We start from the raw sequence: 26690 nt of genomic DNA, 5'->3' as shown, positions 1-26690 counted from the left end.
ATATTATGAAAGAAAAAAATAAGTTAAATCTTTAATTGAGTTGATGAAAATATTCTTTATATACTCAAGAATGTTCACTTAAAAGCAAATTAGTTTAAATTCATTGTAACAGCTACAAATTCAAAAAAACGGGCTTCCCTTTTTTGGGTAAAAAAATGCCCATATATGGTAATCACATGACGTCCATTGTTGCTTTAAGAAATGGGGTCAAACCGGGGTCAGCTTTCCGACTGTACCCATATCCTCACTGTTCTAATATCTTCTAGCATTCAGTCCATGTTAAGTTATGGGGAGAAAACTCAATATGAAACCGAATACTAGATGATAGCAAACATGTAGACAAGGGATTGGGAGGGGGGTTACTTCTTTAAAAATACAAATAACACCCAGCTTAGACTAGCAAAACAATATCTTTTGAAATACCACCAATATTGAAAATGGTTTACACTATTGCCGACCCGTATTCTTACGGCCAACTACCGTAAACGTGAATATTGAAAGAATTACCATTCTACTATGGTCACATGTACATGTACTTCCGCTAGGTAAATTGACCAATGAGGCTATACCCATATCCTTACTGTTTAATATCTTCTAGCATTCAGTCCATGTTAAGTTATGGGGAGAAAACTCTGCAATTTACAAAATCATACGTGGTAAATCACATAAGAATTAGAAAATACTTCGCAATCACATAAATAATAACACTTTTATTCCCAATACTCAAAACAAAAATGCTTATGAACTTAAATCGTTTAATTGCCATCAATTACAAGACCAACATTAAGTTCAAAATATATAAGGATTAATTCTATAAATCATAGTTACACAACAAAATACAAATTGTATGAAATCCTTCAAATCACAATACTTAGATGCAAACATATGTATTCTAAAACCTATTACCATTACGATTGTCATTTAAAAAACCCTTTTAGGCCCGGAAAAATCTGCCTTCTCTCTATATTGTAGTTCAATATTTTCGGCTTGGCTAACAGACGCCGCAAGATTCGAAGCCACAATTTCAGAATCAATCAGTGTATTAACACGAACATAATATTCCGCACTTGCTTTACCGAATCACCCAACGTGATTCATCACCTCGTCTACATTGCTAGCAGAGTCAGAAAAAAACATAGTAAAAGTACAACCAGACCGGAAACTATGAGACGTTTCCCCTTCATATATACCCAGAGTCGACAGATAGTATCGTAATCTCTCATATACCACAGAATAACTAATTGGTTTCTCCAACACTCTACCACTTTCTGAAACTACCCTAAACAAGTAGCCTTTGTCAAATCCACATTACACGAGTGGGCAAATTGAACAAAATCCAACAATCTTTTTACCGCGCAAACTACATTGTCATCGCATCTCTTGATGACGAACGAGTTACTCCTACCCTTTTTACCTCGGAGAGTTTTACCAAACGTATGCTGGAAAACAATCCCTGAACCGTCTTTAAGAAACTTCACCTCTTGTGCAACAACTATAGGTAATCACTTGCTCTATCGCAAGCAAAATACTGCAACTTAAACCAAGCTTGATCTCTGTAAAGGACAATTTTTTCCTTAAACTTAGAACCGTCTTTTTGAAGTTCCCGAGAAATAAAAGCACTAATAGATCTAATCTTTGTCAAAAATATAGGCTTCGCCTGTTTGGGTAGAATATGCGCCTTAGCTTGTTCGACTTGCACCAATTTTAGATACTCTTTGATTACAGGTGAAACTGCCGGATTTCCTTTCCTTTCCACATCGCACCAAGTTCTACCCAACCCTTTATCATCAAATAAATTAACCAATTGGTTAATGAGACCTTCTATTGTTGCCGAAGCTAATCGGTTAGGACAAGAACACTGAAACATACCCTTTAATCCCAAATATTGACAGTTTATATCATGGACAGTAGTTTTTCCAAACTTATCCTTCCAAACCAAAAAAAATCTTACAACATTTGGTCCACATTTAGCTAGCGAAGGCTTTTTAGGTGATTTTTCAAGAATACAAAGAAAAGTTTCAAACAAACTGTTCTTTCTTTTATAGTCGGAAGAAGAAGTAATCCTTTTATCCAAATCTGCTGTCCGATCATTTATTGCTTGCCAGTCTATAATAATGTCAGCAACCAAGTATTTTGAATGTATGCGTTTTGCGAGCGGTTTGTCAAAACTATTCAAAATGCAAATAAAAAGTCAAGAACGTACTTCAATTTCTAAATCGTTATTATTTCTTGACTTTTATGAAAACATAGAATATCACAATCAATCTCTATACAATAGTTAAATAATCAAATAATCTGCGTTAACCCTCTTGCTGCCAAAGGGACATTTATGGCTTCTACACACAAATCTTGTTGATTGTGTAGAACGTCAAAGGTCCATTGTAACGTCACAATACTCAGGGGTACTGACAACGTAAAAGACGGCGTCAAAAGGACGATTTTGGCGGGATTAAAGCAAAATGCTTTAAAAGTATACTTAAAACGGATATAAGATCATAAGCTTGTTAGTACTATAATACCAACTTATTTATCGTGTTTACTAATTATCTAGTTCGTCATTTTCATGTAAAATGTTGCATTCTTTCGAGAAATTTGTTTTACGTTTTTTTCGTACATCTATCAATCAGAATATCTCATATAAATCAATAATCGAATTCCTAATAAATAATCATAAAAAAGGTAACTGTTATGCTTGATTACGCGTAAGATTAATATTCATTCACAATACACCATACACGCTTTATTTAAAAGAACTGGGTAATTTATTTAGGAATTTAGGGCTCAAATACCACGATTGAAATCTCAGTTAGGATTTTTTTTGGGGTAAAATTCACACATGTTAAACGATGTATTTGTATTGCCATACGATCATACATTTGAAACCAGTTTCATCATGGAAGCACTGACTTTAAAATATTTATTTTCTTTCGAAATGGGGATGTTAAATAAGAAGTAGACACAATGATTTCTATTCCTATCATAGATATACTTTCCCAGTGGCAACCTATTTTTTTTGGCATTCACCACAGATCTTTTATTTTGTAGGACCCACTGAGCAATATATTTATTGTATTATTGTATATTGAATTTCAGACGTCCTTCATATTGCATGAAATACTTGCCACTGAACGTTGAGAGGAGAACAATTTATCAATTAACAGATTTTAAAGATATGTCATGTATGTCAATTACAGTGGGTACTTTATCATAGTAAATGAAAATGAATTATTATTGATTCAGGTTCACTTGTAGACAATAGAACTAATTTTAATTTTAAAGGATTTCTTTCTCGTTTTTACTGTTTTTTTTATTCGTATTTATAAAATTTAGAGCAATAAGTGGGCAACAAAATAATATTTTGAGCAATACTAAGTGGGCAACAAAATAATATAAACAAACATGATTGAAAAGTAAGCAAAATGAATATGGATAATAATTTTATATAAAAAATATATCCTCGCCTACCGAAACAAGGATTGAAATCATGATAATTTAAATCTGACAAGTTTGATACTTTACAACAAGAAGTAGTTTCTAGAATCATAGAGCAGCTGCTCGGAGATTTTTTTTTTTTTAATAAGTTGTACACGCTTTGTTTTTATTTTCATTATCATTGGGTGCCGTTGTTTAGCCGTTTATATAATGATTTGAGAGATTTTTTTCACAGTTTTTACCAATTACCTTATAAAAAAAACACGAGAATAAATATTTTAATATTTTATAGGTGGTTAAGAATCATTTATGCATTCCACTTGACAAAGATAAAACAAAGTCGCCTTCAAAGCTAGTATATTCTTTTCACTTTATTTTAAGACAAGAAAGATAAAAAAAAAATATATTTCAAGGTTAAAAGTTGTGTTTTTAAATAATTTTGTATTAAAAACATCGTTTATGACAATTCTTATAGCAATAACTTCCGTAAAATTACTTATACATCGCTTTTCATAATTACGGCTACATTGACGCGGGAAAAATTATGGACGGCGGGAAAGCGCAGTTCTACGGAGAGGCACAAGTTTTGCAACGTCACAGATAAGAAACGTCAAGATGCTTTTGGCGCGATAAAGCCAGAAAAAAACTCGGCAGCAAGAGGGTTAAGTACGCTTAAATAGTAATAAATATCAATAGAATATCAATAGATTGCCAAACATAAATGTGGAAACCCCCTAGTTTAAAATAACATTGAATCAGAATCCAGGAAATATCAGTCACGGATTTCACCGTTTTATGACGAAATAAATACTGGTAATCTGTACATAAAATTCAAATACATACTTTTAAATAATGTTTCGATAATTAAATACTAGATCTAAATCAATCCCCAATTTAGAATAAAGCTTGCTTTCCGAAAAGCATCCGTTCAGCTGGGCATTTAAAATTAAGCTTACCAAGTTTGTTTTCCCAAAACCCGGCTGACGTCAAAACACGTCCCTTTTCCCGTAAAACACATTGACTCGCGGAATTTCTACATAGGAACTGAACGTTACTAAAATAATACACAGACGAACGTAATCAATTCATACAATACTTATCATACAATATGTACAATATTCAAACATCAATGAAAACACATTACAGGTTTATTCAAAACTCGGGGTTTATCAAAATACCGGAGAACGATCACGTACCGAAATACGATCACAACACTGCCTCCCTCTAAGAATGTATTTTGTCCCCAAAATATTACTATATGTTCATTGTATAAACATAACATTATTTTATAACTAAGAATAAACTAAAACTTGTATACTGTACTGAAGATTTCTCCTCTTTGAGTACAAATACACACACACACACAAAATATGTACAAATATATAATCACTCGCTACATAAAAATCACTTATATTCTCTATTCTATCAGACAGTGGAATTATAAACACCAAGAAGCCCTCTAAACTTCTTCTAAACGCCAGACTAACCTTTAGCCGACAAACGTCCTATCAAGTTCTATACCACAATCAAGGGTACCGCCGAGTATAAATATATACCCAACCTCGATACTGATGTACCATAAAAACATAAGTATAAAAATAAGTACAAAAGTACAACCAATAAAAAATAGGCCATCAGCATTTCCCGAAAAATATCTAAAATGGTGCAGACAGCATACCCGTGGTGTAACCAAAATGTATATTGCAATCTAGACTATCCTTTCGCCTAAAACTTATTATCGCACCAAAACAACACATGGTACCTAAAGTATCCCATATTGCAAATATACACAACCGAAAGCAGCTTCACATCAAAATAGTATAAGACAGCTTTACTACAAAAGGATTACAACGCCAATAGGGACCAACCAATTCCACCTGTTTGATAAAAATATTACTTCCAAAACAATTCCAATAACTCAATGTATTTCTCAAAGTGCACAACTCTACACATGTGTGTGCCTAGTATACAATCATATTACTATTCTTCACAATAAAACAATAAATCACTTTTTTTTTTACAGGAAATATCAGTCACGGATTTCACCGTTTTATGACGAAATAAATACTGGTAATCTGTACATAAAATTCAAATACATACTTTTAAATAATGTTCCGATAATTAAATACTAGATCTAAATTAATCCCCAATTTAGAATGAAGCTTGCTTTACGAAAAACATCCGTTCAACTCGGCATTTAAAATTAAGCTTCCCAAAACTCGGCTGACGTCCCTTTTCCCGTAAAACACATTGACTCGCGGAATTTCTACATAGGAACTGAACGTTACTAAAATAATACACAGACGAACGTAATCAATTCATACAATACTTATCATACAATATTAACAATATTCAAACATAAATGAAAACACATTACAGGTTTATTCAAAACTCGGGGTTTATCAAAATACCGGAGAACGATCACGTACCGAAATACGATCACAACACATGCAACATACCATTGGAATATTTACTATATATAAAACAGTAGATACTCTAGCTTCGTGAAAATAAGACCCTAAATGCAAACATTGACCACCTTAATCCCACTTTATCTAGAATAAAGCCACGTTTAGAGGGCGTCTGGACTACACCTTTGCCACCCTTCATACCAAGATATACCGATTCCACGGAGTAGTATTTCAAATTGGCCACCATATCGGTAAAGGTCGCATTTCGGGGACAATGATTGTACAAGAAATGCCCTGCTCTCGCAACAGACTCAATACTGGAAATACAAGTACGAAAGGTTGGTAAACATACGGATTTTGCTCACTCCTGCGGAACAAGGGGTAGGCCATGGAGTAAAATGTTTCAGTGGAACACCTGTAGATGACGTCATGACATTAGAATCCAAAGTCATTAGGTCAACTGAATGGGGACCATACAAAGACTCTACCAGTAACCACGACTCCTCACTTAACATTGAATCCGCGGTATTAGTTAATCTTGTTGGGGTATCCGCTTCGTTTAAACATGAAGGGACATATTTCAAATGTAAATCAATGTTATAAGTTGACACATGGCTAAATATTTCCGTCATGATGCAACTTAAAGCTCTAGACTTGCAACCTTGGTTTTCCCATGCCGCTATAACAGCCATGTTGTCTGTAAACAAATCAACCCTAGAATCTTGCAAAGAACTGTCTAAAGACTGTAACGATTTCAGGACAGCATCAGCCTCTTTCTCATGAATTGGCCTACAGTCACTTGTATCCCAATAGTCCCCCAATGTCATTGTACTCGCCTCAAGCTTCACTGAAGCGTCATACATGAAACCAGAGGAATCAGTCGACAACTCAATCACCTTGTGAAATTCAGACCTCTATTTGGAATATCCAGTCCAAGTATCACAAGGGGTACAATCACAATCAGGTGATGGATATACACACACCGGAAGTTACAGTCAAACTCGCCGCTTGAAAGGTTAGTAGTTGCATTTTCTTGTTTATATGAATTAAATTTTGATTAATAAGTTGGCACACCGAATGTCGGATAGTATGTAGTTTTAAAATACACAATTGTTTTTGCTAGAAAGCGTGCAGTTATTGCAAACACTTCGACACAGTCCCAATTTTTCGACGGATAACTGTGTCGAAGTGTTAGCATTAACTGCACGCTTTCCAGCAAGCATAATTGTGTATTTCAAAACAAGATAGTATCCGACATTCGGTGCACTACCTTATTTATTGAATTTTATTGATATAAACAAGTAAATACGACTACTTACCGTTCAAGCGGTCTGCTCGACTGTTACTTCCGGTGTGTGTATATCCATCACGTGATTTTGATTGTACCCCTTGTATCAAGAAAACGCCAAATGCATTAGTTCATCCCTCAACCGGTCCCATTACCTAAACCTTTCTACTGTTTTTAACACAAGTAGATATTGCAGCATTCACTTCCCTACAAAACAACTTGCACCCTGGAACAGCCAATGTCAACGAAATACATTTACCACAAAATATTCGCAGTGTCCTCAAGTCAACCTCATCCATTAAAAGTATAAAATTCCTCAAATCTATAAATTTCAACTTTTTATCATCAGGAAGTATGTACGCCTGTTCAACAGAGTCAACTAAAAAAACAAGAAATTTCTTACATGTGCCAGGTATAAGTGAACATTTACTAAAGAGACAGTGTATAACCTAGCCTTGTCAGCAACTGCAACACCATATAGGTTATTTTACTTGCGTCAAGCATAGCATCATCGTTATTCTTACTTCCACCTGTAACAAAAAACCTATCGTCGATATACATGTACAATGTATTTATGACGTCTAGCTGTCTTAAATAAGAGGCCACACAAATTCCTATCGATTGGTAGATAAACGGCGACGTTTTCCATCCAAACGGTAGAGTAGTATATGTCATATAAAAACCACCGAATTGAATACCAAAATATGTCTGAGATGATTCTTGCAAATTGACATGGCCATAGCCTGACTTTTCATCACATGTTATCATCAAAGCATTCTCTTGAACCAACCTATGAACATCTTTTAAATTCTCCAAAATGAAAAGTTAAATCTTTGACCCATAAATTAAGATATCTTTCGTCATGACATAACCGTGGTTTACTTGGTTCTACAGTTAATGGCATAATAACTTTAGGGGGTTGACATTCACCTACCCTTCCCAAAAGTTTGATGCACCCAGTTGAAATTCTTTCGCACAATTCTTTTAATATAAAAGCAGAGTATTTTTTACAAATAGCTGCATTCTGAAAATATTTTCTAGGGGGTATTTCAGAGTCATCATTTCTTCCCTTCAAGTTTCCCTTAAAACGTCGAAAAAACTCTCCAAAATCAACTCCATCTTCAAGCCATTTCACCACGTCTTGATGTGCATTTTCATCAAGAATAAGCCGCCATTCTAATACACAATTATGTAACTGTCCAGAGACAAATTTATCAGGGTCACATAATTGTAAAGAGTCTATATCAAACAAAATATTATCATGATAAACCTCTTCCGCACGTGGACTGAGGTTTGTAAGTGAAGGAACTCTGCCTTTAGGTGTTAGCCATGCTGGTTTCTCCCTTACTGTTACATTCAAAGAATCAAATCCACTTTCTAACTTCCACTCTGGGATTTGTAAAAAAGAATCACCAATAGTTGTATCCGTAGTTCCCTGTAGATAACAAAGAAACTACTTTGATTTAAATGAAAACCAGCATAAGCTACACTCAAAGGAAGAATTCCTTCACCTACAACCCGCGTGGAAAAACCACTAGGGGGTCAGAACCCCTTGGACTGTAGACAAAGCAATTTTCAAATTACCATACAGTAGCGTGTTGGTTTGAAAACCAAATAGCAAATAAATAGAATAAAAACACTATGCAAATATTTCTTTCTACATTATTTTGTTTTATTACAAAAGATAAATAATTATCAACAAATTAAATTTTATCATTCATTTTCCTTTGGCCACTTTCATCTTTTCACACTCCTTTATCTGATGTGTAGTACTTTCACAAAAGTGACAAGCGCCTCTAGGACGGAATCCAAACCTAGCCCCCATGGGCCTTGTATTCCTGTAACCCCCGGCTGTAAAATTGCCATACGGTTGCACACCTTGAGGTAGATAATTTGGCTGATACATTGAATACATAAGCGGGTTTGGGAATTGGGGGTACAAATTACTCAAAGGGGATTCCTCTCGCTTTGGAGCACTATCACTACCCTGAACAGCGTTACCAATATTTTTGTTCTCCGATTGTTTCTCTTTCAAACATTTAGAAATAGCCTTCGTAATCGTATCATCGGCTTTCCCACCTAAAACTGATAGGCACAAACTAGAAATATCCAGTTTGGAGTAGTGCCTGTTTGCCTGCCTAGCCAGCTCTTCATAAACGTCCGCATCATCGTAATCTATTTTTTTGGAAAATTTTGCAAGTTCATCTAACGTTTAAGAGAATTAGAGAATCGCTTTGATTCGGCTGCAAGCACAATGTCCTCACATTGTCCTTCAGCTCTGTTATTATTTCAACTTTGGTCTTTTTTTCCAAGGAAGCTATCCTATCCTCTAAGGTATCTCTAGCAGTAGACAAGTCAGGTTTTCTTTTTCCAGCCTTTGGTTGAGTGTCCATATCAGAAGTACTTTGTATTGGAGCCTATAAAATATTCATGTAAAAATCATTTGAATAATGATAACATTATATTTCAATAAAAATTACATATCTTCTATTTCAAGCTCAAAACTTTCATTGATTTTATTCTTATAAAGTCAATATGATAGCATATGAGTTGGGTAGCTTTATTTATCACCTATGCTATTGTTTTCTGTGTTAAAGTACACGTGACCTTTTTGTAGATTCATTCTTATTCAACCATTAAATTGATCTTAGTGTATTGATTAGTAATTAATTTCAGCTGTGTATTTTTAAAATATCATAAATACTGTAGTTTTATATATAACAATGCTAATACATAAAGTGAAAATCTTGAAAACTATTACGAAACATCGTATATATCTAATTTTTTAAATATTTTTTTCCAAAATGTAAATAAACACGAATGATTAACCCGAGGAGATAAAACGGAAGTAAAAATCGCGCTGGAGAATATTAAATATAGAAAAAATAAATAACTCAGAGTCTCCTTCCGAAACCTGCAGATTTTGACCCTTCGGCTGTCCAAACTCATTTGCATATATAATCAGTGAGTGGAGGATCCACCTGGCCTCACCCACATCGTCATCACTTCTCCCAGACAACTGGCAAATTTCACCCAAGTACTCCCCAGTAAGCACCTTTACATGTTGCGCTATCTCCTCCATGTTCAAATTTTCAGTTTTCAGTTCTTTATTCATTCTAGCTAATCCTTTCAATGATTCCGGCTGTTCTGGTCTTATACGTTTGATTACTGGAACTAGTTTCATTCCCTTTAAACTATATCGCTTTTTTAGGACTGGTGGCAACACCATCTGAAAATAACCAACCAAAAGAATGTATATAGTAATTATCTTCATTCTATTAATATTGCATACAGCTAATTTCACAATGTTTGCAGACCAAAACTTTGGTTGGCATGCTTGCTTTTTAAAAAACGTTAACTCAAGTTTTGTAATTAAGATTTAAATCTTCAAACAATATATATGGTAAATATATTATATTTAAATTTGATAAGAAGTTATTCAAAAACAAAGCAAGCAATCCAACCAAAGTCCAGCTCTACATGCATCAAGAAACCAGCTCTAATATTGATTAATCAAACACTCACAACTGAAGAAATCAAGCAGACCGCGTAAATAGAAAATAGAACGATTAACAAATTGAACTAGATATAAACCAAACGGTTTTCGTAAAATAAAAACTACTTCTTTTCATATTTCTGTTCAAAAGTAGAGCCACGCTACATTCTAGAATCTTATTTAATCCATTAAATAACACGCAAGATTACTTGAATTATGTAGCATTAAATCTATTCTTATATAAAATAATAAAGTACCAACATATTACCATGTTTTATTCTGTTCACATATTCGCATGCTTACCACGTGCAATCTGAGCGGTCGAACGTGGTCCTATCTAATTTTCTACATTTATTCTCTAAATTCTGAAAAAACCGGCACGTACTCTTTCATTATATTCTAATAAAATAACACCAATATAAAAAATATATAGCCACCAAGGCTCCTGACCACCAAGGTCTAATAAATCTCATTAATAGCCACCAATGCTTATGACCACCAAGGCATTTTAAAAAAAAAAAATTTTAAATAAAAAAGATTTTTTACCTTTGAATGAATGAATGAATTCTTTATTTGCAAAGCAGTAGTTACATGCTATAGCAAAACAAACATATTTACATTGTGACACACAATAAACAACAGAGGACAATTTCATAAGATAGTACAATAGAAAAATTATCAACTTATTAAATGTGATCTAATCTGCCAGGCAGATTTCAAATAATTACATACTTTTCCAACTAAAGATCTAGATTTGGTTTGATACAAATACATAAGTTTTGTCACATTTGGCCATGAACAGTAATAATTTGGTAAAAACTGCAGTCGTAGATGTCTATACACAGGACACACTAAAGTAAAATGGTACTCATCTTCAACACTTTTCATATTACAGCAAGTACATAACATGTTTTCTCTTAGTATATTTGTATAACGGCCTATCTCAACATTTAACTTCATAGTACCACTACGTAGCTTTGTGAAAAAATGTGAATTATAGTAAAAATCTACGTAATCTTCAAAACAAAAATCTAATTTTAAAATTCTGTACATAGTAAGTTTCTCACAATCCTGCATAGATGCAGACCAGCTTTGAATATATTGATCTTTTAATCTAGTTTTTATTACATCTAATGATATATTCATACCAGACTGCTGGTACCATACAAAGTTTAAACCAATACTAAACAATAGGTCACGAACATTAGACACCCAATTAGTTTTACCAGTATTTGCATCTCTGAGTAACAATATATAGATATCATACACAATAAGTGGTTTATGAGTTACAATTTTTAACCAGTATTTTAAAACTTTTTGTTTTCTTATTACATTCATTGGCAAACGCCCTAGTTCGCCATATAAAAATACATTTGGCGTACTTTTACCCAGTTTCAAAATAGATCGACAAAAACGGTTATGGATAATTTCAACATCATTTCCACGATGGAAACCCCAAATTTCCGAAGCATAATTTATCACAGACGCAACCATACTATCGAAAAAATCACATTTCTTTTTCTTCGTCAAGTATAAACCATTTGTAGAATTATTCAGAGCTGCCAAAGATCGTGAACCTTGTAAGGCTAATCGCTTCTGTGTTTTTAAAAATTTTCCATTACAGTGTATCAGCATACCAAGATATATATACGAATCGACAATTTCTAGTTCTTCGTTGTTGTAGAAAAATTTTGCAGTTACGGGTTGCCAGCCATTTTTGAATACAACAACTTTCGTTTTATTAATATTCACTTCTATATTCCATTTATTACAATAAATAAGTAGACTTTGTAAGTCTCAGTACGGCTGCCGTTCTCCAGTAGACACGTCTTTCTACCTCCGGGGATATTAAAAGAATGACCATTCTACTATGGTCACATGTACATGCACTTCCGCTAGGTGAATTGACCAATGAGGCTATGATTTCTCCACAGTCATGTTTAATATTTTCATTAATAAGTTAGTTGATGATAAAAATGTTGGTATTATAGACAATTATTAAAAGTGAATAGGTTGCTATTTAGTTATATGCAAATGATCTTGTATTGAAAATACAGCAGATATGCAGAAATTGATTGATGTATGAGACTATGAGGTACATGTATGGTGTAATTATAATAACTGTTTAAAAGTTTATTTAAGCCAATCAAAGTACTTAAGAACTGAACATCAGATGACCACAAGTTCTTGTGGATACTCACAAGCCGACTTGTCTCAGAAAGAAAAATCTCATCTCTATATCTGAAAGTGAGGTTCAAGTACAGGACTATGCAAAATTCGACAAAGCTATGTACAAAAGGCATTAGGAGAGTACGAAGACAATCCTGAACTCTTTACAGACACGGAAATAGAGAAAGCAATAGATTGCCTCAACACCAAAAAGACGCCGGATGAATTTGATCTTACAGCTACAGCTTAAGCCTCTTCAATATGCTAAGAGTACTATAGCACCAACAATGAAGGCATTATTTAACAACATTCTTATATACAGAAAGGTACCCATATTTTTCAAGTCTGGGATACTTTCACCAGTACAAAAGAAGGAAACAGACCCAACAGAGACCAGTACCTATAGAGGAATAACAGTAGCACCATTAACTGGGAAAACCTTTGAATACTCATTTCTAAACAAACTGATGATAGAACCAAAAACAGATCTCCAATTTGGATTTCACCCAAAGGCTTATCGCCAATCATCGCAAGCTTAATCCTTTCAGAAGCTAGATATGAGAAAAAAAGGCAATGACAATAATTTCTATATAAACATTCTGGATGTAAAATCAGCATTTGATGTAGTCTAACACACTATACTGATGGATATGATGGATAACATGCTTAATCAGGAAATCCATCCAATACTAGTATACTGGAATTTATTATCAGACATATACACTGAATTGACTACAAAAGTTAAATGGCTAAAAGGTTCAACTCTGAAAGGATTAATATAGAAATGATCAATGGACCTTTTGTCTGACACTGCAGAACAGCTTGACTAGAACAAAAGGTATGGCAAAAATAAATAAAAACTCAATGTTTGAAACAAAGAAATTACAGAATCATTTGAAGCAAATAAATTGGCGTATTAAAATTGGAAATCAACTGGTAGACCTTCATATATAGATAATTTACTTTTAAAGGAAAAGTACGGAAGCCCTGGAGTGCCATGCAAAAAAAAAAATTCAACTTGTGCGCACAAGTTACCAACTTGCGCGCACAAGTTACTATCTTGTGCGCACAAGTTGCACGTATTCTTATAGACATGCGGTGTTTTGCTAGAGAGACTATTTATGGAACGCCGTAGCTGCCGAATACAAACGTTTATATACATCAATGCACATACTTTTCAATGTCTGCACATGTTTGTTCTATGTATACACATACTTTGCGTATATATGAACATAGTTGCACTTATTTTTTTATATATATATGCACATACTTTTCCTACATATGCACATCTTTTACCTTATATGCAAATACTTTTCTATATATCTATTTGAACATAGTTAACCTCATATATGCATATACTTTTTTTCTATATATGCACGGACTTATTCTACATAGGAATGTACAAATGTAGTTCTGCATGTGAATACTTTACTCAGTATATATGGACATAGTTTTACATAAAGTTGTCTCTTTAGCCAAACAGCGCATGTCTATAAGAATACGTGCAACTTGTGCGCACAAGTTGTACAACTCGTGCGCACAAGTTAATAACTCGTGCGCACAAGTTGTGTAACTCGTGCACACAAGTTGAAATTTTTTTTTTGCATGGCACTCCAGGGCTTCCGTAGAAAAGAAACTCACTCAGGACAGCCATAAGAAATGAAGAAATTAGAAGAAAGCATAACGAAAGAAACGACATTATCAACTAATCAAAATGATTATCAGATTTTTTTTTTTAAATTAATACACAAACAAAGGCAAACTGGGAACACATTCATCAATGACCTACATGTTGAAAATTAAATATTTGAGAGAAATGATATAATAAATGGCTGGAACCAACATTTTACCAAACTGACAATTCCCTCAGAACATCCTTACTTTCACTATCAACACTTAGCACTGTGCGAAATGGATTATATCTCTATAAAAAGGATAATTGAACATTAATTATGCTACCAAACATGTTGATTAAGACACTATCGAGAAAGCTATAAAATCAATCAATAAAGCTGAAGATGTATTTGGTATGTCTATTGAAAATATATTATATGCCGGTCAACAAGTTAAAATATTTTTACATAAACTGATTAATCGAATGTTCCAAGATGGGCTACTTTCAGACATCATTAAAACCGGGATATTGTCACCAGTATTTAAGAACAAGGGAGAAAAAAACGATGCCAAATATTATCGTGGAATAACGGTCCTTCCCATACTATTGAAAATCATCAAATTTGTTTTACGTATAGACCTAAGATCTGGGTCTCTAAAACTACAATCCATACTTCAAAGAGGCTTCACAGCAAATACTTCACCATTGAATGCTGCTTTTATTTTAGAAGAAGTATAATATTTTAGGGAATACATGGACAAAAAATACCCTTCTATATAGTACTATTGGATGCAAAGTTAGCTTTTGATGTTGTTCTAAAAAGTACATATCAGGCACTGATCCATCATCTTGGCTACCGATTGATGAAATTCATAAAAGCAGAGAATCTCGAATAAAATGGTCAACCGAAATCTCAGAAAAAATCCGTTTCTTCAAGGAGTTAAATAAGGCGGGTTATAGAGCGCGGATGTATATAAGGTGTATATCGAAGATCTTCTTAATACACTCGAAAATACTAAATCTGGACGTGAGATAGGTGAAACGCTGATTAATGCAGTAGCATGTGCTGACAACATATTAATCAATAGTGAAAATCCACATGAACTACAACACATTGTGAATATTGCTGCACAATACAGTGAAGACCACCATTACCTCTTACAACCTCTGAACAGTTATCATAGGTACCTGGATTGCAAAGCGTAGTTCTACAAGTACAACCCTCGAACCGGAAAAAAAACAGTCGATCCAGTAAGCATATATATTAATATCAATGCAATGTCAGTTACAGACAAATCTCCACACTTTGGCAATCTAAGATCAACAACCAGTCAAAATACACAAGATGCTACCGTTGAACAGAACATCACAAAATCAAGACAAGCGGCTTACAGCAGCTTATTGTCAGCTGGTATGCATTGAAAAAATGGATTCGAACCCAATACTGCTATTCAACTATTTAAAACCTTTGTACATTCTATCTTAACATATGGTCTCGAAGTTATACTACCAACTTCTAAAAACCTACTTAAATTGGAATTTTTTTGGCAATTAATCGCAAAATAAAATAAAAAAAAGTAATAGTTTGTTTATAGCAACCAAGAGAGTACTATTCAAATACCATTTACAATCACCAGTCATACTTCTCAATGATCTACCAACACAACATTCATGGCAGAAATCCGTCCGTTTATCAATTGGTCGTTACTGGAAAAATGTATAAATATATTATATATATATAAGAGTTGTACTTATATATTTCTGAAATACCTTGGAACTTCGAACATTTTACCGGGAAAATGCCATACTTTATTATTCATTGGAAATACAAGTGACCAAACCAGAAAGCTGTCCGAATATCTGTGAAACCAAAGTTTATTTCTGATACGTACCTTTTACAATCCCATAGATCAAGATATAACCTAAACGAAACTCGTATCTGTAAATTTGTGATATAGATACCGAAGATTTTTCTCATTTTTTACTTAAATGTAAAATACTTCAATGCATTAGAGAAAGATATGTTAACCAAATTGATGAACTTATTTCTGATTTCTTGAACTTTAGAATGAGGGACATACTAACTGATGACCAACTACACATTTTCTTGGACTGCACCGTGTTACTTTCTCGGTATACAAGTGATAATAGTTTATTTCAAGGATAGAATATATATCAAGACAGTTGATATATGCTCTTCACGTAGCTAGGAACATAACGTTAGACATTAAGAAGAGATATTTTTGAGTTTATAACAGAAAAATAAGTATATTGCTAGTGTGCCGTGAACAGTTAGTGCTTATTTCACCGTGATTAATTAATAGTGTATATATGGTGTATATAAACATGGTGATGGATTTTTATTATGGTGGCGGATAACTGCATGTAGATAAAGAAGACAGGAAAAGATTAAACATCTCATTTTAGGTTGTTCCAACGTGGACAGAAGGAAATTACCAGAAGAAAAATACACTAGTAAACCTTTCCAAATTAAGCAAGGTGTAAGGCATGGAAGAATACTATCAAACCATCTGTACTAAATCTTTGTCCGATATCTTCTGGTAGAATCGGAACAAAATTCTTTAGGATTCCAGTTAACTTATACGTCGGATCACCAACTTGCGCCGACGATATAGCCTTTATATCGAATGACAAGCATGTGTCAACGTAAATTTGTTCCGCCTATCAGAAGTTCCATTGGAAACTTTGATACAAACAATGTCATAATACCTATTCCTGTTGGAAAAATAGTCTATACCATTTATTCCGTTAGGGACAAATCTGTAATATTTATTCCGGTTGAAACAATATATATTCCAGAAAATTTCGTCCGTTTGAAACTTATATTATGGACTTTATTAAAAATTTCAAGCACAAGAAATTATGCAATTTCCATAATTAAAAATAGTTCCATGTTCAAATAATAGCCTGTTTTATGTATTTGTAAAATTGAACATACTCAGTGTACTTACTTTACAAGCATGCCCACATATCTGACTGGTTTGTTTTAATATTACTTTGATATGTGCAGTAGCACATATCTCGGTTAGAGCCGGGCCGAGAACTAAGTTCTAGTTAATATATCAGTTAGGATGGTTCAACAAAGTAGTCGACAAGGAATTATTAGACAATTAAGACCAACTGAGGAAAATGGACGGATTTGTTACGGGGGTTATAGGGGATTATCAAATAGTTATTCTAATGGCATTCATCGTTGCACAATGCATAATATCCAAACATGAAGTATCGTATTGAGCTTCCTAAACTAGATCGGATATATATATATATATAGAATGTTTGTGGCACAACATCGTAGCCACAAGTTAACAATTTTTTTTTTCTGTGACGTATTAAATTTATATTCAGATCCAATTTTGTTACATCTTGTGATCAATTTTATTTGGCAATCGTCAATGGCAGTCAGCAGGGTTAAAGAACATCAGTTGTTCGACCTGTTAGTCAAATGCGTTTTGTTTAAATATACTTTTTCACTTTTTTGATCTTTTGGAAAATGTTGTTTGTGCTGTTTTTAGACCCTTCTACAACGAAATTTGTTTGACATGCACACGTATAAAAATTGCGATTTTTATCCAACGCAATCATAGGTTTGAACATAGTTTTCAATTTAGACTCGTATATATATATATATATACATATTGTCGAAATCCGGATCTGGTGTACTAAAATATATTGACACCGTATGTTTGTGGCATAACATCGCGGCCACAAGTTTAAAAAGTTTTTCTGTTTAGTATTAAATTTATTTAGATCCATTTTGTTACATCTTGTGATCAATTTTATTTGGCAATCGCCAATGGCAGTCAGCAGGGTTAAAGAACATCAGTTGTTCGACCTGTTAGTCAAATGCGTTTTGTTTAAATACACTTTTTCACTTTTTTGGTCTTTTGGAAAATGTTGTTTGTGCTGTTTTTAGACCCTTCTACAACGAAATTTGTTTAACATGCACACGTATAAAAATTGCGGTTTTTATCCAACGCAATCATAGGTTTGAACGTAGTTTTCAATTTAGACTCGTATATATATATATATATATATATAGTGCAGGCGATTTGGTGTCACGATATCACAGTAGCATGGGTTCGAATCCCGGCGAGGGAAGAACCAAAAATTTGCGAAAGCAAATTTACAGATCTAACATTGTTGGGTTGATGTTTAGACGAGTTGTATATATATATATATATATATATAAACAATCCACCTTATAATATACCTTTAGAAAGCATTCAGAAATCTCAAGAGGTCATTCCATATATATGACTTCTATTTAAGTAGGTTCCCTGTACCTGGGTGGTAATAGTCTCAATAGCAATAATACCACATCTCCTTATTTTCATATCCATAGAAAAAAAATCAATATCTAAGTTGTAATATATAATCATACAAGTGAACAATATGTAAGACTAGCCCAATGGGTCAATAGGCCGTATGATTTGATAAAAATGAAAGTCTAAATGACCACATCTCCGATTACAAGATTACTATGATGTTAAGATGTACAAGGCTGTCATACATCTTAGAGTCTCCAATAGCTCTCTTAAACAGTTGCCTCCTTAACTTCTTTGTCTTCATATTCTACATCTTCAATGCCTTGTTGTTTTTTACAACATTTGTAAATCCTATCCCGAAGTATATGTAGACCAAAAAAAGTCATATGAACAAGTGGAACAGCGACAAATATTACTGCTAAGACGGTGTACATAGCACGGATAGGTTCATTCCAGTCCAGAATCCAGTATATAGCAGGATTGTTCCCTCCAAGTTGATATATAACTGTAAACACTATATAAATAACCATGTATATTTCAGGATATATAAAATGCAATACACGTACTGGTTTAGAACAGATGAAAAAGCTAAGCAGCACATACACTGAGTTGATGGCATGATATTCCAAAGCCAAAGGCGTGCCAACTGTAAAATATAAAAAAAGGCAAATATAGTAGTTGTTCGAAAATCATAAAAGCAAGTTGTTAGATATCAATAATATTTTTTAAATAGGACAATAAAAACACAACACTAACACACTATGGATTATGTTCGCTGTTCCATATAACTATGCAAGCATACCATTCTGAAATGGCACTCTTTATTTTATAAAGTCATGCATGTATAAAATCTAACAAGTCATAAGCGGATCTTGCTTTTACGTAACAACTCAATTTTCACACAGCTAAAACCAAAGGACGATAAAAGTATCTTCGGACGGAAATATAGTCCCAATTGAACAATTAACTCTCGCTTATAGAAGGGGTATGATAAGGATCATGATTTGATCTATGGAATTATAAAAATATTGAAATTTTTCAATCCTTTCAAAATTTTGTTAGTTTTATGGAAGTATAAATAGGATGATATCTCGCAAATTCAGTTTTGGTGTTATTATGACACAAAGTCAATGTTAAAATAGTGTTTTATATTACCAGGCTTTAGAAAGCTGTAAAATCCTATTGTTATAATTGCTGCGATAGTGTTACTTATTTCAAAGAATAACCAGTTCAGTTGAGAGTACCATGGCATTGCAACAGTTTCATCTGAAATAGATACCAAAGTTCTTGATAAATTAAAGATTAAATATGTGATTATTATAGAACGTTTTATACTTCCTAAACATCATCATCATCATCTTCCTCGATAATTTCAACTCATGTATTACATACAAATACGTAACTATTCGACAAGAAGATCCATGGTAATGAGTATTACGTATAATACATTGGAATGTAATACATAGCCACGTCCAGTTGAAATTCAAGACAGTGTTTAATCTGATGCCTAGTGTTGAAAGCAAGTTTCATTTTTTACTCGGAATAACCCTTGCATTAAATTAAACTATGTGTGGTTTGATAGGCGAATTATTGCAGTGAAATTCTAACCTAATCTTAGAACTCATATTTTAATTGGAAGTTCTTAGTTTTCCACAAGTTGGGAGAAACTTCATAACTTAATAATAATGTGTAATATTTTCTTATGTTGATTATACAAGGTTTTTTCATGCTACGTTTTTAAGATTAAACCTGTTATCTTAAATGTTTTACACCCTCATAACTATTGTTCTTGGTATTCTTTAGAGTAAATTTTGCATGTAAATATGATTTTGCGCATTTTTAGTTCGATAAAATAAATATTTATATTTTATGTATCAGTTTTCTAATGATTTATTTTTTTAAATATTTCAATTAGACACTACTTGCCTCCTTAGAAAACGATCTTGGCAAATATTAAAATAACCAATACACCGAAGAAGAAATATTCACAATGGAACGTCCCTAAACAGCTGTAAAAATCAAAAAGACACACCAAACGAATGGAAAACAACTGTCATGTTCCTGACTTGGTATTTGCATGGAAATCATGGTAGAGTTAATCTGTTGTTATAGCTATCTAGCGCAACGTCTCAAATGTATGACAGTCGCGTAAAGTTCCTTTATTTTAACAAAAATGTCTGAGCAAAACAAACGGACATAACAGGTAAAATGTCAAAATGTGGTTACAGCAGTCACATTGTGTTGTAATCTTTATCACTATATAAAACAAATTAGTATGACAACATAGAAAAACAAAACGGCATGTAGGCTCTCTATAGACAAAGCAAAAAGCAAAAATGAAAGACAATAATGCAAAACATGTCATAGCATAATAACACAATGGTATGATGTATAAAAAAGGTTGTTTATTTCAGAAGAGTAACCTTTGCCTTTAAATATGATTTTGCGCATGTTTAGTTTCATAAAATAAATAAAATCATACCTTTGCTTTGATGTAAAATGTCTTTCCTTCTACAGTGGATACTAAGTGTACATATAAAATCAATCAAATTAGAAAAAGTTATAAGAAGGGTGTAGCTCCAATTCGGAAGTTTCGTAAAGTACAGTGCATCATCTGCTTGTCCCTTCTCTGTATGTATGAAAATGTCATAGCACAACCAGCTCAGATGGTAGATCAGAAACACCGTAGTACATATAAGGTATAACCATTTGGGTCCACACTGAAATCATGTAATTAAATAGATAGATATGCGATTAAGCTGTAAGTGGCAATGTAATCATCAACGATTTATATTTACAGAAGGAGATTCAAGGTCGAGATGGGTTTAGCAAAAACGTTCGAAATATTCTTAACTAAGGGCTATTTTTCCGAAAATCATTGAAAAGTTGTATCGTACCGTTGTCATCTCAGAAATGTATCCCATTCATCTCTCACCATTCAAGGCGTAAAGCTTACATATCAAGATAGGTTTTTGACATTTTGCATACTAGTATTTTGAATATTCTTTAAGCGGTTTAGGTTTATTGTTTTATGTAGATTTTTTCTCGGTAATTTTTTATGAACATGAACTGTTTTCTTTTATTTCACTTGTTATATTGTCTAAATCATGAAACGACCTTTTAACATCACGAGGGGGCGGTCGGTGTATGTTTTTTTCTTGAAAATATATTCTGATTCTAAATTTGATGAAAACATATTGTGGTCAAGCTTATTTGTCACCATACTTATAGTTATATTTTGAAAACATAAGTTGATTTATTGCGTCGAAAAACTATTAAAAAATGTGTTCTGTCTCGGGCAAAAAAACATAACCTCTTTGAAGTTAAATGGTTACTCCCTTATTCGTTTTAAAATATATATTACCTGAGAGAGAATGCAGACTTTTGGACGTGGGTAACCAAAACCAAAGTTCTTACACCGCAACTCCCTCTTCAACTTTTCCCAAACCATCTAGATGTAAACTGGAAGTATAACTTAACTACACAATATCAAACATATACTTTTCTTATAATCTGATTGTGCATCAGTTGATGATAATTAATAAAACAGTTATTATAAATATACTTTCTAATGTTATTAGACATAGATTATGGAAGGTATTATCCACTAATGTCTTTAAATTGTTCTGACAGGAAACCAAAAAAAATAATCACATAAAATATAGTTTTAAAGCTAGTAATAATCTTAATTCTCATCAGACCACTAACACTTTCAAAGTTCAACGTCTCATTCAATTTTAAAGTCATATAAAACTTCAAATTAAAATCAACAAGGGGAATATGTTTTCGATACTTTAATTACCTAGTTTTACTTTAAAACAAGGACCTGTAAAAGAAAATCATTTATATTAGAATAATTTTCATAACAGCGCAGACAAGACCATTTCTTTGCGCGCTCAGGTTATCGACTGACTGGGTCAGATAAGGTGAACGTTCGTCTGTAACGTCCATTTGTCATATCGAATGTATTAACTGTGGGGTCGCCAAAGTTTCCTAACGTCAAAGTCAAATAAAACGAGAATTTTCCCGTACACTAATTACTTAATACTTTCCCTGTATTCAACGAATTAGACTACGGAACCTATCGTTAGAATTCGACAATTGCACAAGTATGAGAGACAAACTGTTACGAAAGAATGTACACAAACGAACACTTGAAGGTAAAAGGTGATAACTGACTCTTAAAGAAGAAATTACAACAAACTATTTAACAACTTAACAACTGTTACGGGAAAGTTATATTAATTTACTAAATTCGAACGTGTGGAAAATATATAATAAAAATTATTATGGCTCTATCAATTCACTTATTAGTCATATATCGCTATATGCTCTGTGATCATTTTTTGTTTATCTTTGGCACAATCCGGTTAACCTCGACAACACACTTGAAAGTCAATTAGCTTCCGATCAACTAACACTAAATGAGATATTATTTGTCGAAAATACGCCAAAATGTGCATACAGAACTTAGTTGAAGGGCGTACGGTGACCTATAGTTGTTAATGTTTGTGTCATTTTGGTCTTTTGTGGATAGTTGTCTCATTGGCAATCATACCACATCTTCTTTATTATATTAGGTAAATGTAAATGCATTGGTTCAATAATTGTGATAAGTAAGTAAGTAAGTAAAACTTTATTTGGATTCGGCATATTGATAAACAGTACAAACATAAGCTCTTATGAGCATTCACCAAAAATTTTAAAAAAACATATGCAATAACCAATAAAACAAGGCATGCAGCATGCAAAATAAATAACAAAATAGCAGCACTAAAAATTAAATCTAAGCAATAGCATATACATGTATCTTGCAAAATACCAAAACATATATATAAAGCACTATTTTTCTAAAAAAAAAAATGCAGTTTAAAAACATTTTTTTAAATAATTTATGATTTATAAAGTAAAAATTTCAAATCTTTCAAATTTTGATATGTAAAAACAAATATCAGTTGCAATGCAAGCTGTTGATGCAGCATAAAAAGCATAAAAAAAATTGTAACACTTATTATCTATAGGCAGAGCAAAAACATTCTGTTCCACTCCAGGACTGAACAAGACTTTTAAAATGTGAGAAGCTGTTAATATTCCTGAAATGGTCTGGTAAGCTATTCCATAAAGAAGCAGTAGCAAAACTAAAAGATTTTTTTCCATTTGAGGTAGTTCTTACCTGTGGTATTTCCAAAATATTGAGAATATTTAGTGTGTTTTAGTGTGTTAATTTGGAGTAAATTTTGTAAACATACAGTAGCCAAATTATTAAAATTTTTAAAAGTCTCAAAATGCCATTGTCCTGATGCGTCTTACTTGTAGGGTTGGAACCTTTGCGTTCTCAAGAAGAGTTTCAAAGGATGATAAGTAGTCGTCATATACATATCTTTATGCTCTCTCTTATCTTTTTCAAGTTTTTTAGAATTTTTCTCTGTACAAAAATGTCAAGCCAGAGGGTATTAATTAAAATTACTCAAAATAAAAGTATGAAAAATTTTAAGTTGATTTAATCTGTTTAAAAATTATCCAATTCACTTGAGAACATTCACCTGTTGTGATGCCTTTCTACACAAGTTACTTATATGTGCATCAAATTTTAGTTGGTAATCAATATCAATTCCAAGTAACTTTAATGTTTCTTCACATGATAAAATATTTTGCTGAATTTGAATAGATGGATATTTTGCAAAGGTTCTTTTTCCCTACAGCAATAACTTGATATTTATCAGGATTTGCCTGCATCTTATTTTCTTTAAACAAATCAGCACTTGAGACTCAGAATCTAATACGGATATGAGATGGTCATAATCCGGACTACTAAAAGACAAAGTATGGTCTTCCGCATAATTGTATAATGTACTATATTTAACAAAATAAAAAATATCATTTATGAAGACATTAAATAAAACGGGGCTCGAATATAGAACCTTGTGTACCCCCTTTTTGATGTCAGCCCAGCTACTCAGATCACCGTTTACTTTACTTTCAGAAATATATGATTTAAATAAAGATACTGAATGTGGAGAAACACCATATGCTAGTAATTTATCTAATAAAATTTCATGAGGTAAACAGTCAAAAGCTTTTGATAAATCCATAAGAACTGCAGCTATATATAAATTTTTGTCTAAGGCTTTACACCAGTCTTCCAGTAATCTGAGCAACAAAGTCTGACATCCATGTCCTCTACGGAAAGCACATAGATACGGATTAAAAATAGAATCAAAGAATTGTATAACTGTATTTCAAATATCTTTTCATAAAATTTTGAAAAAATAAGCAACACGATGACAAAAATTTCTTTTCGTTATAAGACTTATGCGTAGTAATTTGCATGGGTGGAATCACCCGTGCATACCTAAGCGGGAATTAAATCATTCCACGGTTTTGCATTCAATCAGTCTACACATTAAATTTAAAATTGCTGTTAAGGTCTGTTTGACTTTTATTATTATTTTTTTTTAATTTTCTTAAACAATTTTTGTTCTATTTTTACTGTCTGTATCACGTATAAGATTATTCTTATAGAATTATACAATTCAATAGATACACATGTATACTGTCCAAAGTTACACTATTTATTCAATTTTCTTTTTCCATTCATTTACATGTAGTTGTTGATTATTTCTAATTTTGTAATTCAATACTTTGTAGATTGTTCAGGCTGTTGATCTTACTTCTCGTGAAGAGAATGTGATAAGGACTCTTTTTGCGTAACACCTGCCATTATAAAGTTTTGTTATGTTCCGAATGTATTATTAAAAGACTGGAGCTGCAAACCTTCATCCCATAGTATATTTGTGTTTTATGTTATTAAGCCTTGTATAGAAAAGAAATGCTTTATGTTTGGTTGAACCCGTGAAAAAGAACATAATGGTCTGTAATTTGATTCCAGTAGTTTTAAGTTTGTTTGGAAATATTCTCGTGTCTACAGTCAAATTTATAAGTCTGGTCAGCTGAGGTGCAACGACAGATTTACTTGCTTTAACTATTGTTGCTGTATCATCTGCTCCAGTTACTTTTTTCACATTAACTTTATTGATTATTTTTTCCACTTTTTCTGATGTCACCTTTTGAAATTTAAAATTGGCATCTGTTTTCATGTGATTTTGTTCATGTATGGCATTTATGCAATGATTGTTTAATGGATAATATATAACGTCATTTCCTATCTTCTCAGCAATAGTAGCAAAGCATTTATTAAAAATATCTCGTACATCTTTTGAATTATTTATAATTTTATTTTCATAAAAAAAAATAGTATTTTGCCCTTATGATTTGCATTTTTTTTCTAAAGAAAGGTTTGACAGTATTCCAAAAATCAGCACTTTATGATCCTCCAGAACAGCGTTCTAAAAATATATTTTCATAGATTTCCCTTTTAACTTATTTACAAAATTTCTTTGCTGTCTGATTTATTTTCCCAAGTATGATTATTTCTTTTTTTGGTGTACTGAGAAAAAAGCATGTGTTTTCGGTATATGGGTTTTTTTAATTCTCCATTCATACATGGAAGACGACTTCTTCTGGGATACATTGACTTCAAAGGTGCATGTTTGTCTAGTGTGCTATTTAATAGAGTAAATGTATTAACATGGCTAAAGTCAAGGAATATTACAAAATTCTTGGACATGTTTTGACCATTTAATACCAGATAGATATATAGTTCTTTGAGAAAATATGAGCCCATTTGTACAAACAAATATATTATAACTTATATTGATCCTTCATAAAACATGAAAAAGGGATATTTATAAAATTAAGGGGTGGCCCCTAAACTGAATATGACTTGGATGGAGAATTGCCTCATTGTCAGTAACACATACATAAACCAGATTTAATTAGTTCTTGGTGAAGAGGGAAAAATACTTCATAAATTTAAGAAATGTCATAGTACAAGTGATAAATCAAATTTTAATATTGTCAAAACCTACTGTTTTATGTTTACAAAAAAAATATAATCGCTCGCCTTTACTTTTTTTTAGCTTCGCCTCAAAAA

At 32.7% G+C, this 26690-nt stretch overlaps 1 protein-coding gene and 2 pseudogenes across 1 annotated transcript; all 3 read right to left on the bottom strand.

Annotated features, from left to right (window-relative positions):
* Nucleotides 1-921: 921 nt before the first annotated feature.
* On the bottom strand, nucleotides 922-6090 carry LOC134704746 (uncharacterized; annotated as a pseudogene).
* A 2639-nt stretch (nucleotides 6091-8729) lies between these two features.
* Nucleotides 8730-10406, bottom strand: LOC134711170 (uncharacterized; annotated as a pseudogene).
* Nucleotides 10407-18929: 8523 nt separating this feature from the next.
* On the bottom strand, nucleotides 18930-22148 carry LOC134704730 (protein rolling stone-like). The gene is made up of 4 exons (XM_063563580.1): nucleotides 22062-22148; nucleotides 21180-21417; nucleotides 19853-19963; nucleotides 18930-19343 (listed from the first exon to the last, which is right to left on the bottom strand). The coding sequence occupies exons 1-4, from the start codon at nucleotides 22146-22148 to the stop codon at nucleotides 18967-18969; spliced, it is 813 nt and encodes a 270-aa protein (XP_063419650.1). The 3' UTR covers nucleotides 18930-18966.
* Between the last annotated feature and the right edge of the window lie 4542 nt (nucleotides 22149-26690).

The sequence above is a fragment of the Mytilus trossulus genome, chromosome 1, assembly GCF_036588685.1.
Source record: "Mytilus trossulus isolate FHL-02 chromosome 1, PNRI_Mtr1.1.1.hap1, whole genome shotgun sequence".
NCBI classification, from domain to species: Eukaryota; Metazoa; Mollusca; class Bivalvia; order Mytilida; family Mytilidae; genus Mytilus; species Mytilus trossulus.
Note: the sequence above shows the minus strand (reverse complement) of the source record. Positions and strands in the feature narration are given on the sequence as shown.

Coding starts and splice junctions, on each gene's coding strand:
- LOC134704730 (XM_063563580.1), bottom strand. CDS start 22,148: ATGGTTTGGGAAAAGTTGAAGAGGGAGTTGCGGTGTAAGAACTTTGGT. Junction 21,418..22,061: donor AAGTCTGCATTCTCTCTCAG/GTAATATATATT, acceptor ACATGATTTCAG/TGTGGACCCAAATGGTTATA. Junction 19,964..21,179: donor CATTTTACATCAAAGCAAAG/GTATGATTTTAT, acceptor TATCTATTTCAG/ATGAAACTGTTGCAATGCCA.